General features: G+C 45.3%; 1 protein-coding gene across 1 annotated transcript in view; it reads left to right on the forward strand.

Annotated features, from left to right (window-relative positions):
- Nucleotides 1-13,669, forward strand: part of LOC124552576 (aminopeptidase N-like) — a 330,325-nt gene that overhangs the window by 102,431 nt on the left and 214,225 nt on the right. The window contains exon 3 of the mRNA XM_047126899.1: nucleotides 8,777-9,120. Within this exon, the coding sequence (XP_046982855.1) occupies nucleotides 8,777-9,120 (344 nt within the window). The remainder of the gene's footprint in view (nucleotides 1-8,776; nucleotides 9,121-13,669) is intronic.

Raw genomic sequence — 13,669 nt, forward strand, 5'->3', positions numbered from 1 at the left:
AGCGTGTGAGCACTACCAACAGAGACGTTCAGTGGTGCAGCCATCACCTCCAACGAGAGTGTCCGCACGTTCCAGCTTTTCAGAAGTCTGCTGTGGTGCGGGCGGCCAGCATGCGGGAGATCGAACAGGCTTTCACGACCTTGTTGCGGTAATGACGCCTCTCCCAACGACTCATCGTGTTTTTGTTCACTGCTCGGTATCCGGAGATGTAAAGCGCTATGGGCACCTGCGATCCTCTGATTTTCCACCGGAAGAAACTCTCCGGTTGGAACGCACTTCCATTAAAGACACCACTTTGAAGGTTACGTATAGCGCCGCCGCCTACCGGAACTTAATGAAACTAGAAGAGGTGAAGCGGGAATATTCCACGATGTCCCACAGCAAATTGCTCACTTTTCAACTGGATCTGGCCCAGGGGGAAAAAAATGTGTTGCATGACTTACTGAACCGCCCTCGTTTCATTGCGTGTGTCTCAATGGCCAAGTGGAATCTTTAGTTGAAATGGCTCTGAGCACTATGGGACTTAACTGCTGAGGTCATCAGCCCCCTAGAACTTAGAACTACTTAAACCTAACCAACCTAACGACATCACACACATCCTACCCGAGGCAGGATTCGAACCTGCGACCGTAGCGGTTCCAGACTGTAGCGCCTAGAACCGCTCGGCCAATTCGGCCGGCAACCTTCAGTTGTACGCCACTTTGACGACTTTGGTGGATGGGACCTGGGAAGTGTGTGAACAAACAGCTGTCACATCACGGCATGGAAATCCGTGTGCCACTACACTGCGAAGCGTGAAAGGAACAATCTACTGTCACACATTTTTGCCTGTGAAGAGAGATGTGATCGATGAGATGCAACATCGGTTTTAGGGCACAAATAGAAATTGAAAAACACCATCTGGTATAAGTTGGATTCCGTATTTTTGATTTTTATGCTATAGCAAGTGTTGTATGAACGTAATCTGTTTCAATGCACGAGCACATTGATCTATGGAAAACGCGTCGTTTTAGGTAGGATTTGTTGTAATGAAATGACAGGAAACTACATATTTGTACTTAAAAGGCTTTTCGTAATTGATACTTTTCGTGTTATAGCTTACGTGATATGAAGTTATACAGTTTCAGCGTTAGTGCATAATGATGATTTATCAAAAGGGGTGATAGAGGTGAGCCTGGAAGTTTAGGAGGCCTTGAAAGTGAAGATAGTGTCTGTAATTTAAATGACGTCGGTATACAGATGTTGCCGTAGATTCGAAGTGGCTTGTCCTCCTGTCATATGGTAGTTTTTGAAGATAGTCTTTGAAGGTAAATTAACATCGGCGTTCTTCGAAAAATACCCAATAGCAATGCCTGTGTTACTAAGAAGTAGTATTTCTTAATAACACAGGCACTGCTATTTCGTATTTATTTGCCAATACCAGGCCCTCGACTCCTAATAAATATGTCCTTCCTGGAGGGTTCAAATGGCTCTAAGCACAATGGGACTAGACATCTGAGGTCATCAGTCCCCTAGACTTAGAAGTACTTAAACCTAACTGCCCCCATGAGTGACCGAGCGGTTCTAGGCGCTACAGTCTGGAACCGCGCGACCGCTACGGTCGCAGGTTCGAATGCTGCCTCGGGCATGGATGTGTGTAATGTCCTTAGGTTAGTTAGGTTTAAGTAGTTCTAAGTTCTAGGGGACTGATGACCTTAGCAGTTAAGTCTCATAGTGCTCAGAGCCATTTGAACCAACTTAAACCTAACTAACCTAAGGACATCTCACACATCCACGCCCGAGGCTGGATTCGAATCTCTGACTGCAGCAGCAGCGCGGTTCCGGACTGAAGCTACTAGAACCGCTAGGCCACAGTGGCCGGCCCTTCCTGGTCGGGAATATATGTAAAGTACACGTTGCATCACATGGACGACGACATATGGTGGTTTGGGTCTGGCCGTGACTCGAGCACGGATAGCTGCATCGGTAAGGACTATCGCTCGCGTAAAGCAAGACCTCTGGGTTCAGGTCCCGATCCGGCACAGACTTTCATTGACGTCATTCTGCTTTTGGTTGTTTATATTCGCAATTGCGGATACATTTCCTGTATTGTGTGAAAAGGTTGAATTCTGCGAATGGGCTTCTATGACACATATTGTCATAAAAATCGTAAATTATGTAGTAATGGTAACTGCAAGCCGACTTTAAACCCACACATCGTCTCTTACGAGCATCCATTTCCAAGACCTCCTCATTTGTCCAACAGTTGCCACTAGGATATTTTATGTGTTTTGATTATTGAACCGGGGACCTAGAAACGACGGAGAGGCTTCGTCCCGCCGTAGCCCTCAGTGGTTCACAACGCCACAACAGGCCACAGCAGTCCACCCACTCCACCGCCGCCCCACACCGAACACAAGGTTATTGTGCGGTTCGGCCCTCAGTGGACCTCCCCGCAAACGTCTCACTCCAGGCGAGTGTAACTTCAATGTATGCGTGGTAGAGTAATTATGGTGTACGCGTACGTGAAGACAGTGTTTTCGCAGCAATCGCCGACATAGTGTAACAGAGGCGGAATAAGGGGAACCAGCCCGCATTCGCCGAGGCAGACGGAAAACCGCCTAACAACCATCCACAGACTGGCGGGTTCACCGGACCTCGACACAAATTCGCCGGGCGGACTCGTGCCAGGGACCGGCGCGCCTTGCTGCTCGGGAAGCAGCGCATCAGACCGCGCGGCTAGCCGGGCGGGTCCACTAGGATATTACTTGCCTCTACACTGACCTACCAGTGGACGAAGTATTCGGGGATGGACAGCCACTGAAAACACACACATGGATTGATTGTGGTGTACAGTGTAGCACACGTACACAGTGTTTGTAAACGTCGTTTTGAAACCGTTTTAAAAGGTCTAGGGCATTGCTATTTTGAGAGGTATTTGATAATCTAAAGCTAATTATTGATGCAACATTAGAAAGATTTCGCCCGCAGACCGTCGCAGACCTTTGAGTTCAAACATAAGAAATTGATACGTGTACACATACATCGAAACAAAGGAAACCACTGTGCGCTGTATGGCACAGAGTACTTCTCGTTGTACCACTTACTAAGTTGTATCCCGTTCCATTTACGTATGCAGCGCGGAAAGTGTGATTTCTTGAACGCCATTGTATACATTGTAGGTAGCTGTTCTGGGAACAGGAAGTGTTCAGCCACATGTGAAACGTCAACCACGATCTGCAACAAATGATGATGCCCAAGTAGGTGCTTTAGCTGCTCTCGCGGCTAATCCGCACATCAGTAGCAGACAAATTGCGCTTGAATCTGGAATCTCAAAAACGTCGGTGTTGAGAATGCTACATTAAGAATGCTACATCAACATCGATTGCACCCGTACCATATTTCTATGCACCAGGAATTGCATTGCGACGATTTTGAACGTCGTGTACAGTTCTGCCACTGGGCACAAGAGAAATTACGGGGCAATGACACATTTCTTGCACGAGTTCTATTTAACGATGAAGCGTCATTCACCAACAGCGATAACGTAAACCGGCATAATATGCACTATTGGGCAACGGAAGATCCACGATGGCTGCGACAAGTGGAACATCAGCGACCTTGGCGGGTTAATGTAAGGTGCGGCATTATGAGAGGAAGGATAATTCTCCCCCATTTTATCGATGGCAATCTAAATAGTGTAATGTATGCTGATTTCCTACGTAACGTTCTACCAATGTTACTACAAGATGTTTCACTGCATGACAGAATGGCGATGTGCTTCCAACATCATGGATGTCCGGCACATAGCTCGCGTGCGGTTGAAGCGGTATTGAATGACATATTTCATGACAGGTGGATTGGTCGTTGCAGCACCATACCTTGCCCCGCAAGTTCACTGGATCTGACGTCCCCGGATTTCTTTCTGTGGGGAAAGTTGAAGGATATTTGGTATCGTGATCCACCGACAACATTCGTCAGCGCATTGTCAATGCATGTGCGAAAATTACGGAAGGCGAACTACTCGCTGTTGAGAGGAATGTCGTTACACGTATTGCCAAATGAATTGAGGTTGACGGACCACTTTGAGCTTTTATTGTATTAATGTGGTATTTACAGGTAATCACGCTGTAACAGCATGCGTTCTCAGAAATGATAAGTTCACAAAGATACACGTATGACATTGGAACAACCGAAATAAAATGTTCAAACGTACCTACGTTCTGTATTTTAATTTAAAAAACCTACCTGTTACCACCTGTTCGTCTAAAATTGTGAGCCATATATTTGTGACTATTACAGCGCCATCTGTCACAAAGCGAAAAAATTGGTCCAACTAAAACATCCATATTTCTTTACCTACTACACGAATATGTAATAAAAAGAGGTTCCTATTAAAAAAAAACGCAGTTGATATCAGTTTGACCTATGGCAGCGCCATCTAGCGGACCAACCATAGCGCCATCTGGTCTCCCGCTTCAAGCTAGACAAGTTTCATTCTTTGTAGTTTTTTCTTTTGGTGCTTATTTAATGAGATATTTGGCCCGGTCACGATCAATGGACCACCTTGTATAAAACAGCGTCAAACGTCTAATTTCTTTGCAAATGAGTTAATGTGTTAAATAGCTGATGTTAAGTATGCAGGCTAGAAAAAGTTTGTTGGAGGACGCTAAAATGGATGCACATACTGTGGGTAATTTGAGGCGAAAGTAAGTTTCTTACAATCATACGTTGGATAGTAAGTGTAGGCGTGCTACTGAGTCATTTGGTTTATGGAAATCAAGAAGTACTCCATCTACCGGACTACACTTTGATTAATGGCTTTTAAGATGTGACTTGAGAGAAGTCCGAGTTGGGTGTCACGTCATCGATGTTTTCAGAATAATAAAAAAACACCTTTGCAAAATATACTCTTCTCACTGCTGTGATTTTCGCAAAGACATATTATCTTACTGCCGTCCTTTTTCCCTTCTACAGAATTATGAAATTATTCGTCTATAGTAAGCAGCTAACCCGATTCACGGTTCAGTTACAGGTACTCTATCTATCGGCTTGCAGGGTAAGAAAATTTTGATTGCGATATTTGATGTAATCATTGACAGAATTTAGAAATTTAAAACTCTTTTGTAATGTATTCATTAAGAGGTACAATATTATGTTAAAAGTTTAATACACTTAGAAAGCGTGCATATGCCGACACAGCAGTTAACTCACTGCCGAGAAATTACCCATACCATAGTCATCCAGTGTTTCATGATAGAGCACATGGCTACTTCAGCAAACTAGACACAGTTTCAAACCTTTTCTAAAAAATTTATCGCTTACGTGCTTAACGTCAAATATTTTAAACATCGATTCATTTGTGAATTATCATACGTTGCAACTTCTTTTATACAGGGTGCCAATACTCACGGATGTGATAGGAATGATAATTCGAAGCAAAAACGTCTAGTAAACAATGGATCTAAAAAGTATACTACTGCAAACTCTTTGCTTTCCATATTTTGAGAGGTGGTAATATGGACCAAATCAAGAGAAAACGTCCAAAAAAATATGGGCTCTAAGAGCTGTGTGCACTTGCAGATCTACGCTGTTCTGAAACGCCCACCTTCTACCGAACATGTGTTCAGAGCTCTTGAGGTCTAAATTTTAGAGCATACTTTAACTTGAATTTTTTGCTTCGATTTATCGCTCCTGTCATATCCATGGCTACTAACCGCTCCTCCTGCGGCACGGTGTAGCTGGGAGTCCGATTCTTCAAAGAATCGGGAGGGTACTGGTTATTACGAGAGTCTTTCGGAAAGTAAAGAACGTATTATTTCGACATGTGACCCTGTTCCCCCACTACCTCCGTCGACCGACCACTGACCTCGCTACTCATCCGCTTCAGTTTGGCGGTAGCTACTATCCACTACGGTTGCTTAATGCTTAGCCGTGCGACTTTAAATTGTGTGACGAAATTTTAGATACCGCCAAGTGTGAGATGCGCAGTGTTATACGCTTTTTAAACGCTCAAAACGCCCCACCAATCGAATTTATTGAGAGATAACTGAGGTTTACGGTAATGTAATGAACGGGGAGTCCATTCGAAAGTGGTGTATCATGTTTAATGACGGACGCAAGAATGTTCACGACTAGTATCGCTCGAGCCAGCCCTCGGTGGTCATTGACTGACTCAAAGCAAGTACACTACTGGCCATTAAAATTGCTACACCAAGGAGAAATGCAGATGATAAACGGGTATTCATTGGACAAATATATTATACTAGAACTGACATGTGATTACATTTTCACTCAATTTGGGTGCATAGATCCTGAGAAATCAGTACCCAGAACGACCACTTCTGGCCGTAATAACGGCGTTGATACGCCTGGGCATTGAGTCAAACGGAGCTTGGTTGGCATGTACAGACACAGCTGCCCATGCAGCTTCAACACGATACCACATTTCATCAAGAGTAGTGACTGGCGTATTGTGACGAGCCAGTTGCTCGGCCACCATTGACCAGACGTTTTCAGTTGGTGAGAGATCTCGAGAATGTGCTGGCCAGGGCAGCAGCCGAACATTTTCTGTATCCAGAAAGGCCCGTACAGAACCTGCAACATACGGTCGTGCATTATCCTGCTGAAGTGTAGGGTTTCGCAGGGATGGAATGAAGGGCAGGGCCACGGGTCATTACACATCTGAAATGTAACGCCCGCTGTTCGAAGTGCCGTCAATGCGAACAAGAGGTGACCGAGACGTGTAACCAATGGCACCCCATACCATCACGCTGGGTGGTACGCCAGTATGGCGATGACAAATACACGCTTCCAATGTGCGTTCACCGCGATGTCGCCAAACACGGATGCGATCATCATGATGCTGTAAACAAAACCTGGATTCATCCGGAAAAATGACGTTTTGCCATTCGTGCACCCAGGTTCGTCGTTGAGTACACCATCGCCGGCGCTCCTGTCTGTGATGCAGCGTCAAGGGTAACCGCAGCCATGGTCTCCGAGCTGATAGTCCATGCTGCTGCAAACGTCGTCGAACTGTTCGTGCAGATAATTGTCGTCTTGCAAACGTCCCCATCTGTTGACTCAGGGACCGAGACGTGGCTGCACGATCCGTTACAGCCATGCGGATAAGATGCCTGTCATCTCGACTGCTAGTGATAAGAGGCCGTTGGGATCCAGCACGGCGTTCCGTATTACCCTCCTGAACCCACCGATTCCATATTCTGCTAATAGTCATTGGATCTCGACCAACGCGAGCAGCGATGTCGCGATACGATAAACCGCAATCGCGATAGGCTACAATCCGACCTTTATCAAAGTCGGAAACATGATGGTACGCATTTCTCCTTTTCAGACGAGGCATCACAACAACGTTTCACCCGGCAACGCCGGTCAACTGCTGTTTGTGTATGAGGAATCTGTTGGAAACTTTCCTCATGTCAGCACGTTGTAGGTGTCTCCACCGGCGCCAAGCTTCTGTGAATACTCTGAAAAGCTAATCATTTGCATATCACAGCATCTTCTTCCTGTCGGAAAAATTTCGCGTCTGTAGCACGTTATCTTCTTGGTGTAGCAACTTTAATGGCTTGTAGTGTATTAAAACAAAAATACAACACAGTTAGTGGACTGCACTCATTCTTTCCAGACATTTCATGAAATGTGTTGTACGAGATTGTTATTGCAGATCTGAGCCATAAAAAAGGGTGTGCCAGGTGGCTTCACATATTTTTTGTCACCGAATTTTGTCGGGCGAGCGCAAAACGAAACGAATGGCAGCTGCGTTAACATTTGTCAGCCTCTAGGAAACGGTTGGCGATGAATATTTGTATCACATTGTCAGTGGTGACGAGATCGGATAGCGCACTCCACACCACAAACATGGCGCCAGTCAGTGGAATGCCATCATTCGCAGTTCCCAAAGAAACCGAACAAAGCAAAAGGTATCTGAACACCAGAAAGATAATAGCGACGGTGTTTTGGGATCGTAAGGGTTTTTTGCTAGTCGGCTATATGCCTAGAGGTGAGACCATCAATGGGGGGGGGGGGGGGGGGGGGGGCAACTATCAGATTCTTCAACGACTTCGCCGCACCATTAAAAACAAACGGCTTGGAATGCTTACCAGTGGAAAAAAGGTGGTTCAAATGGCTCTGAGCACTATGGGACTTAACTTCTGAGGTCATCAGTCCCCTAGAACTTAGAACGACTTAAACTTAACTAACCTAAGGACATCACACACATCCATGCCCGAGACAGGATTCGAACCTGCGACCGTAACGGTCGCGCAGTTCCAGACTGTAGCGCCTAGAACCGCTCGTGCACACCGGCCGGCTTACCAGTGGAGTCGACCTCCATTATGATAATGCACGTCCGCAAGCAGCGGGAGTGACACAGGATTTGTTTCAGTGGTTTCAACGTACAGTCCGGACTTAGTCCCAAGTGATGGTCACTTATTACCCAGATTGAAAGATTTTTTTGAGTGGACAACGCTACGGAAATTATGATGGAACTTAAAAGTGGGTCCATAACTTCGTGCCAACTGAGTATACAGAAGGCTCGTGGCCACTGAATATGCAGAAGGCGTAGAAAAGCTGATAAAACTGTACTAGTGCTTAAATTTGAGCGATGACTACGTAGAAAAGTAACTTGCATATCAAATTGTGTGTAAAATACAGTTTCATTTAGTTATATCAAATAACAGTATCTGTAGAAAAAACTCGTTCTTTACTTTCCAAAAGACCCTTTAACACTGGAGTGATGATGTCTCCCGGCTGACCTGTGCACCTTCTGCTCTTCCAGACTAGGAAACAGGCGCCTGTAGCGCAGGCGGCCACCAACGGCTCGGCTAGACCGGGAGGCGGAGAGGCGCCTGCCAGTGGCGGCGCCGGAGGCGGCGGTGAGGGCGAAGGCGGCCCCCAGAAGCCGCCCCCGGCGTCCGAGCGGCTGAGCCCTCGGGTGCGTCCGCACCTCTACGAGCTGCACCTGAAGCCATACCTGGGGGAGGGCACCAACTTCACCTTCATAGGTCACGTCGCCATCACCATCAGCGTCGACGAAGGCACCAGCGCAGACACCGTCGTCTTCCACTCCAAGCAACTCAACATCTCTGCCGAAGAGGTCGCCATCACAGTCGACAACACCAAGTAAGTCGACACTTTATGTATCTGTAAGGGGCGGTCGGAAAGTTTCCCGTAGAAGGCCGCGCAGTCCAGAACCATTACGCCTATCAGTCTAACAAGGGAACCTCCCCATCGCACCCCCCTCAGATTTAGTTATAAGTTGACACATTGGATAGGCCTTAAAAAACTGAACACAGATCAATCGAGAAAACAGGAAGAAGTTGTGTGGAACTATGAAAAAAATAAACAAAATATACAAACCGAGTAGTCCGTGCGGAACATAGGACACATCAAGGGTAGTACGAGCACAGGAGCGCCGTGGTCCCGTGGTTAGCGTGAGCTGCTGCGGAACGAGAGGTCGTTGGTTCAAATCTTCCCTCGAGTGAAAAGTTTAATTTCTTATTTTCAGTTTATGTGACAAACTTATGTTTTCATCACTTTTTTGGGAGTGATTATCACATCCACAAGAAAACCTAAATCGGGCAAAGTAGAAGAATCTTTTTAACCATTCGCCAGGTGTACAAGTTAGGTGGTTCTACAACATATTCGTCATGTGACGCACATGCCGTCACCAGTGTCGTATAGAATATATCAGACGTGTTTTCCTGTGGATGAATCGGTTGACCTATGACCCTGCGATCAAATGTTTTCGGTTCCCATTGGAGAGGCACGTCCTTTCGTCTACTAATCGCACTGTTTTGCGGTGCGGTCGCAAAACACAGACACTAAACTTATTACAGTGAACAGAGACGTCAATGAACGAACGGACAGATAATAAGTTTGCGAAAATAAATTGAAAGTAAACTTTTCACTCGAGGGAAGACTTGAACCAAGGACCTCTCGTTCCGCAGCTGCTTACGCTAACCACAGGACCACGGCGCTCGTGAGCTCTTACTATCCTTGATGTTGCCTGTCTTTCGCATGGACAGCTCAGTTTGTGTATTTTGCTTATTTTTTTCATAGTTCCACGCAACTTCTTCCTGTTTTCTCGATTGACCTGTGTTCAGTTTTTCAAGGCCTATCCACAGTGCCAACTTATAACTAAATCTGAGGGGGCTGCGATGGGGAGGTTCCCTTCTAAGACGCTGTAAGCACTGAGGCAGTCATCCAACGAACGCACCAAGCTGAAGATATCCGTTTCTTAAAACACAGTGCCTTGCTGCGTGAATAAGTCCGTAACTGCCTGCTGCACTTCCCCGTCCGACAAGAATCGTCGACTCTCGAACACGTTTTTTAATGGAACGAAAGTGTGACAATCGTGTTGGTAGATCAGAACTACAGGGTCGGTGCTCTACATCTACATGACTACTCTGCAATTCACACTTAAATGCCTGGCAGAGGGTTCATCGAACCACTTTCATACTACATCTCTACCATTCCACTCTCGAATGGCGCATGGGAAAAAGGAACAGCTAAATCTTTCCGTTCGAGCTCTGATTTCTCTTATTTTCAATATTTTAAACATAGCTGCACAACGGCAACGGTTTCACGTAATAAAATTATAAACAAAAATGGTTCAAATGGCTCTGAGCACTATGGGACTTAACATCTGTGGTCATGAGTCCCCTAGAACTTAGAACGACTTAAACCTAACTAACCTAAGGACATCACACACATCCATGCGCGAGGCAGGATTCGAACCTGCGACCGTAGCAGTCGCGCGGTTCCGGACTGAGCGCCTAGAACCGCTAGACCACCGCGGCCGGCAAAATTATAAACAGCCGACCAGATGCAATGGATAAAGAAATTCTTTGCCTAGGTTTCGACAAATATAAATTTGTCTTCTTCAGAAGGTAACAATTTTACATTAGTAAGGACTAATCGCCGATGGTACATAGTCCTTACTAATGTAAAATTGTTACCTTCTGAAGAAGACAAATTTATACAGGGTGGCCCAAAAAGGATGGTCACATTTTAAATAACTATAACTCCATCAGTTTTACAAATTAATTTTATTCAATTACGTAACTAAATGCTCCCAGGCACCCAATTACAAGAACTAACCACAAAAAATCATGTACGGAAAATGACTTCCGGAAGATGGTGTCCTTCCTCAGTGATGCATTCCACAAGTCTTTCCTCGAAATTTTCCATCACTTTCACTACTGTTTCTTCTTGAATTGCCATAATTTCCGCACTGATTGCCTCCTTCAGATCAATTAAGTTTCGGGGCTTCTTTACGTAGACTTTTGACTTTAGGTATCCCCCAAGAAAAAAATCACAGGCTGAGAGGTCAGGTGATCTCGCGGGCCAGTGGACATTTCCAAAATGCGAGATGATGTGGTGGGGGAACATCCGCCTTAAAACACACATGGAGTCATTGGCTGTGTGGGCCGTGGCCCCGTCCTGTTGAAACCAAATTCGATCTCGATTTACATGTAACTCTCGCAGTTTCGGCACCAAAAAGCTACGTAGCATGTTAACGTAACGTTTCGAGTTCACTGTGACTGTAGCGTTGTTCTCCTCAAAAAAATAAGGACCAACAATCCCCAATCTTGAAATTCCACACCAGACTGTTACCTTAGCACTATGAAGAGGCTTTTGGTGCAATTCTCTGGGATTATCTGCTGCCCAATACCTGCAGTTTTGTTCATTGACATAGCCGTCTAAATGGAAATGGGCTTCATCTGACATAAGAAGCACAACATCATTATTAGAGTACAAAATGTCAAGCATTGATTCACAAAATCGTCTTCGCTGCTCAAAATCACGATCATACAGCTTTTGCGTGATCATAACTTTGTATGGGTGAAACTGTAACTCACGGCTTAAAATACGCTGCAACGAACTACAGCTGAGGCCTAAAGTTTGAGCACGACGCCTAGTGGAACGACGCGGGCTTTGCGGCACTGACGCTCTAACATCATCAATGTTCTGTGGAGTAACTGCCGTACGTGTACGCCCTGTAGATTTACCACTTTTGACAGACCCTGTTGTCCGGAATGCAGTCACCCAACGTGATATGCATCTGCGATCTGGAATGGGTCCATCACGCGCTACACCAAAACGTTGTCGAAACAATCGTTGCACAGTAATAAACGATTCATCATTTCTGAAAAACTGTTCCACAGCAAAAACACGATGCTCGACCGTCCACTGCGCCATCTCGTGGCAAACTGGGTGTAATGGCCGACTTGCAGACGGCCGGCAGTGGTCCCCCCTCCTCACCTTTCAATGGTACTACGCAGTTCAAATCCGACCATCCTTTTTGGGCCACCCAGTATTTTTCGAAACCTAGGTAAAGAATTTCTTGATCCATTGCAACTGGCCGGATGTTTATAATTTTATTCTCTTATTTTGTTATGATGATCATTTCTCCCTACGTAGGTGGGTGTCAACAGAATATTTTCGCATTCGGAAGAGAAAGTTGGTGATTGAAATTTCGTAAATAGATCTCGCCGCATGACTGCCACCCCAACTCGCATATCATATCAGAGACACCCTCGCCCCTATTTTGCGATAACGTGAAACGATCTGCCCGTTGCGCGATTTCGATGTCCTCCGTCAATCCTACCTGGTAAGGATCCCATACCGTCAGCAATATTCCAGCAGAGGACGGACAAGTGTAATGTAGGCTGTCTCTTTCGTGGGTTTGTCGCATCTTCTAAGTGTTCTGCCAACAAAACGCAGTCTTTGTTTCGCCTTCCCCACAATATTATCTATGTGGTCTTTCCAATTTAAGTTGCTCGTAATTGTAATAACTAGGTATTTAGTCGAATTGACAGCCCTTAGCTTTGTGCGATTTATCGTATACCCAAAATTTATCGGATTTCTTTTACTACCCATGTCGATGACCTCGCACTTTTCTTTGTTTATTGCCAATTGCCACTTTTCGCACCATACGTAAATTCTCTCTAGGTCAATTTGTAAATGGAATTGATGGTCTGATGATTTTACTAAACGGTAAATTACAGCGTCATCTGCAAACAATCTTAGGGGGCTGCTCAGATTATCACCTAGATGATTTATGTAAATCAGGAACAGCAGTGGGCCTATAACACTACCTTGCGGAACGCCAGATGTCACTTCTGTTCTACTCGATGATTTACCGTCTATCATTACGGAGTGTGACCTCTCTGAGAGGAAATCACGAATCCAGTCACACAACTGAGACGGTACTCCATATGCACGCAATTTGATTAATAGTCGCTTGTGAGGAACGGTATCTAAAGCCTTCTGGACATCTAGGAATATGGAATCGATCTCAGATCCCTTGTCGACAGCACTCATTACTTCATGGGAATAAAGAGCTAGCTGTGTTGCACAAGAACGATATTTTCTAATTCCGTGTTGGGTTATGTATCAATAAGTCATTTTCTTCAAGGTGATTCATAATGTTACAGTATATGCTCCAAAATCCTATTGCAAATTGAGGTCAGTTATATGGATTTGTAATTCAGTGGGTTACTCCTATTACCTTTCTTGAATATTGGTATGACCTGTGCTACTTTGCAGTCTTTGCATACTCTGAAAGGAACCTGATTAGTATACCAACTGGACCGGAAGACTTGCCTTTCTTAAGTGATTTGAGTTGTTTCGCAACACCTAAGATATCTACTTTAATGTCACTCAC

The sequence above is a fragment of the Schistocerca americana genome, chromosome 10, assembly GCF_021461395.2.
Source record: "Schistocerca americana isolate TAMUIC-IGC-003095 chromosome 10, iqSchAmer2.1, whole genome shotgun sequence".
Classification (NCBI taxonomy): Eukaryota; Metazoa; Arthropoda; class Insecta; order Orthoptera; family Acrididae; genus Schistocerca; species Schistocerca americana.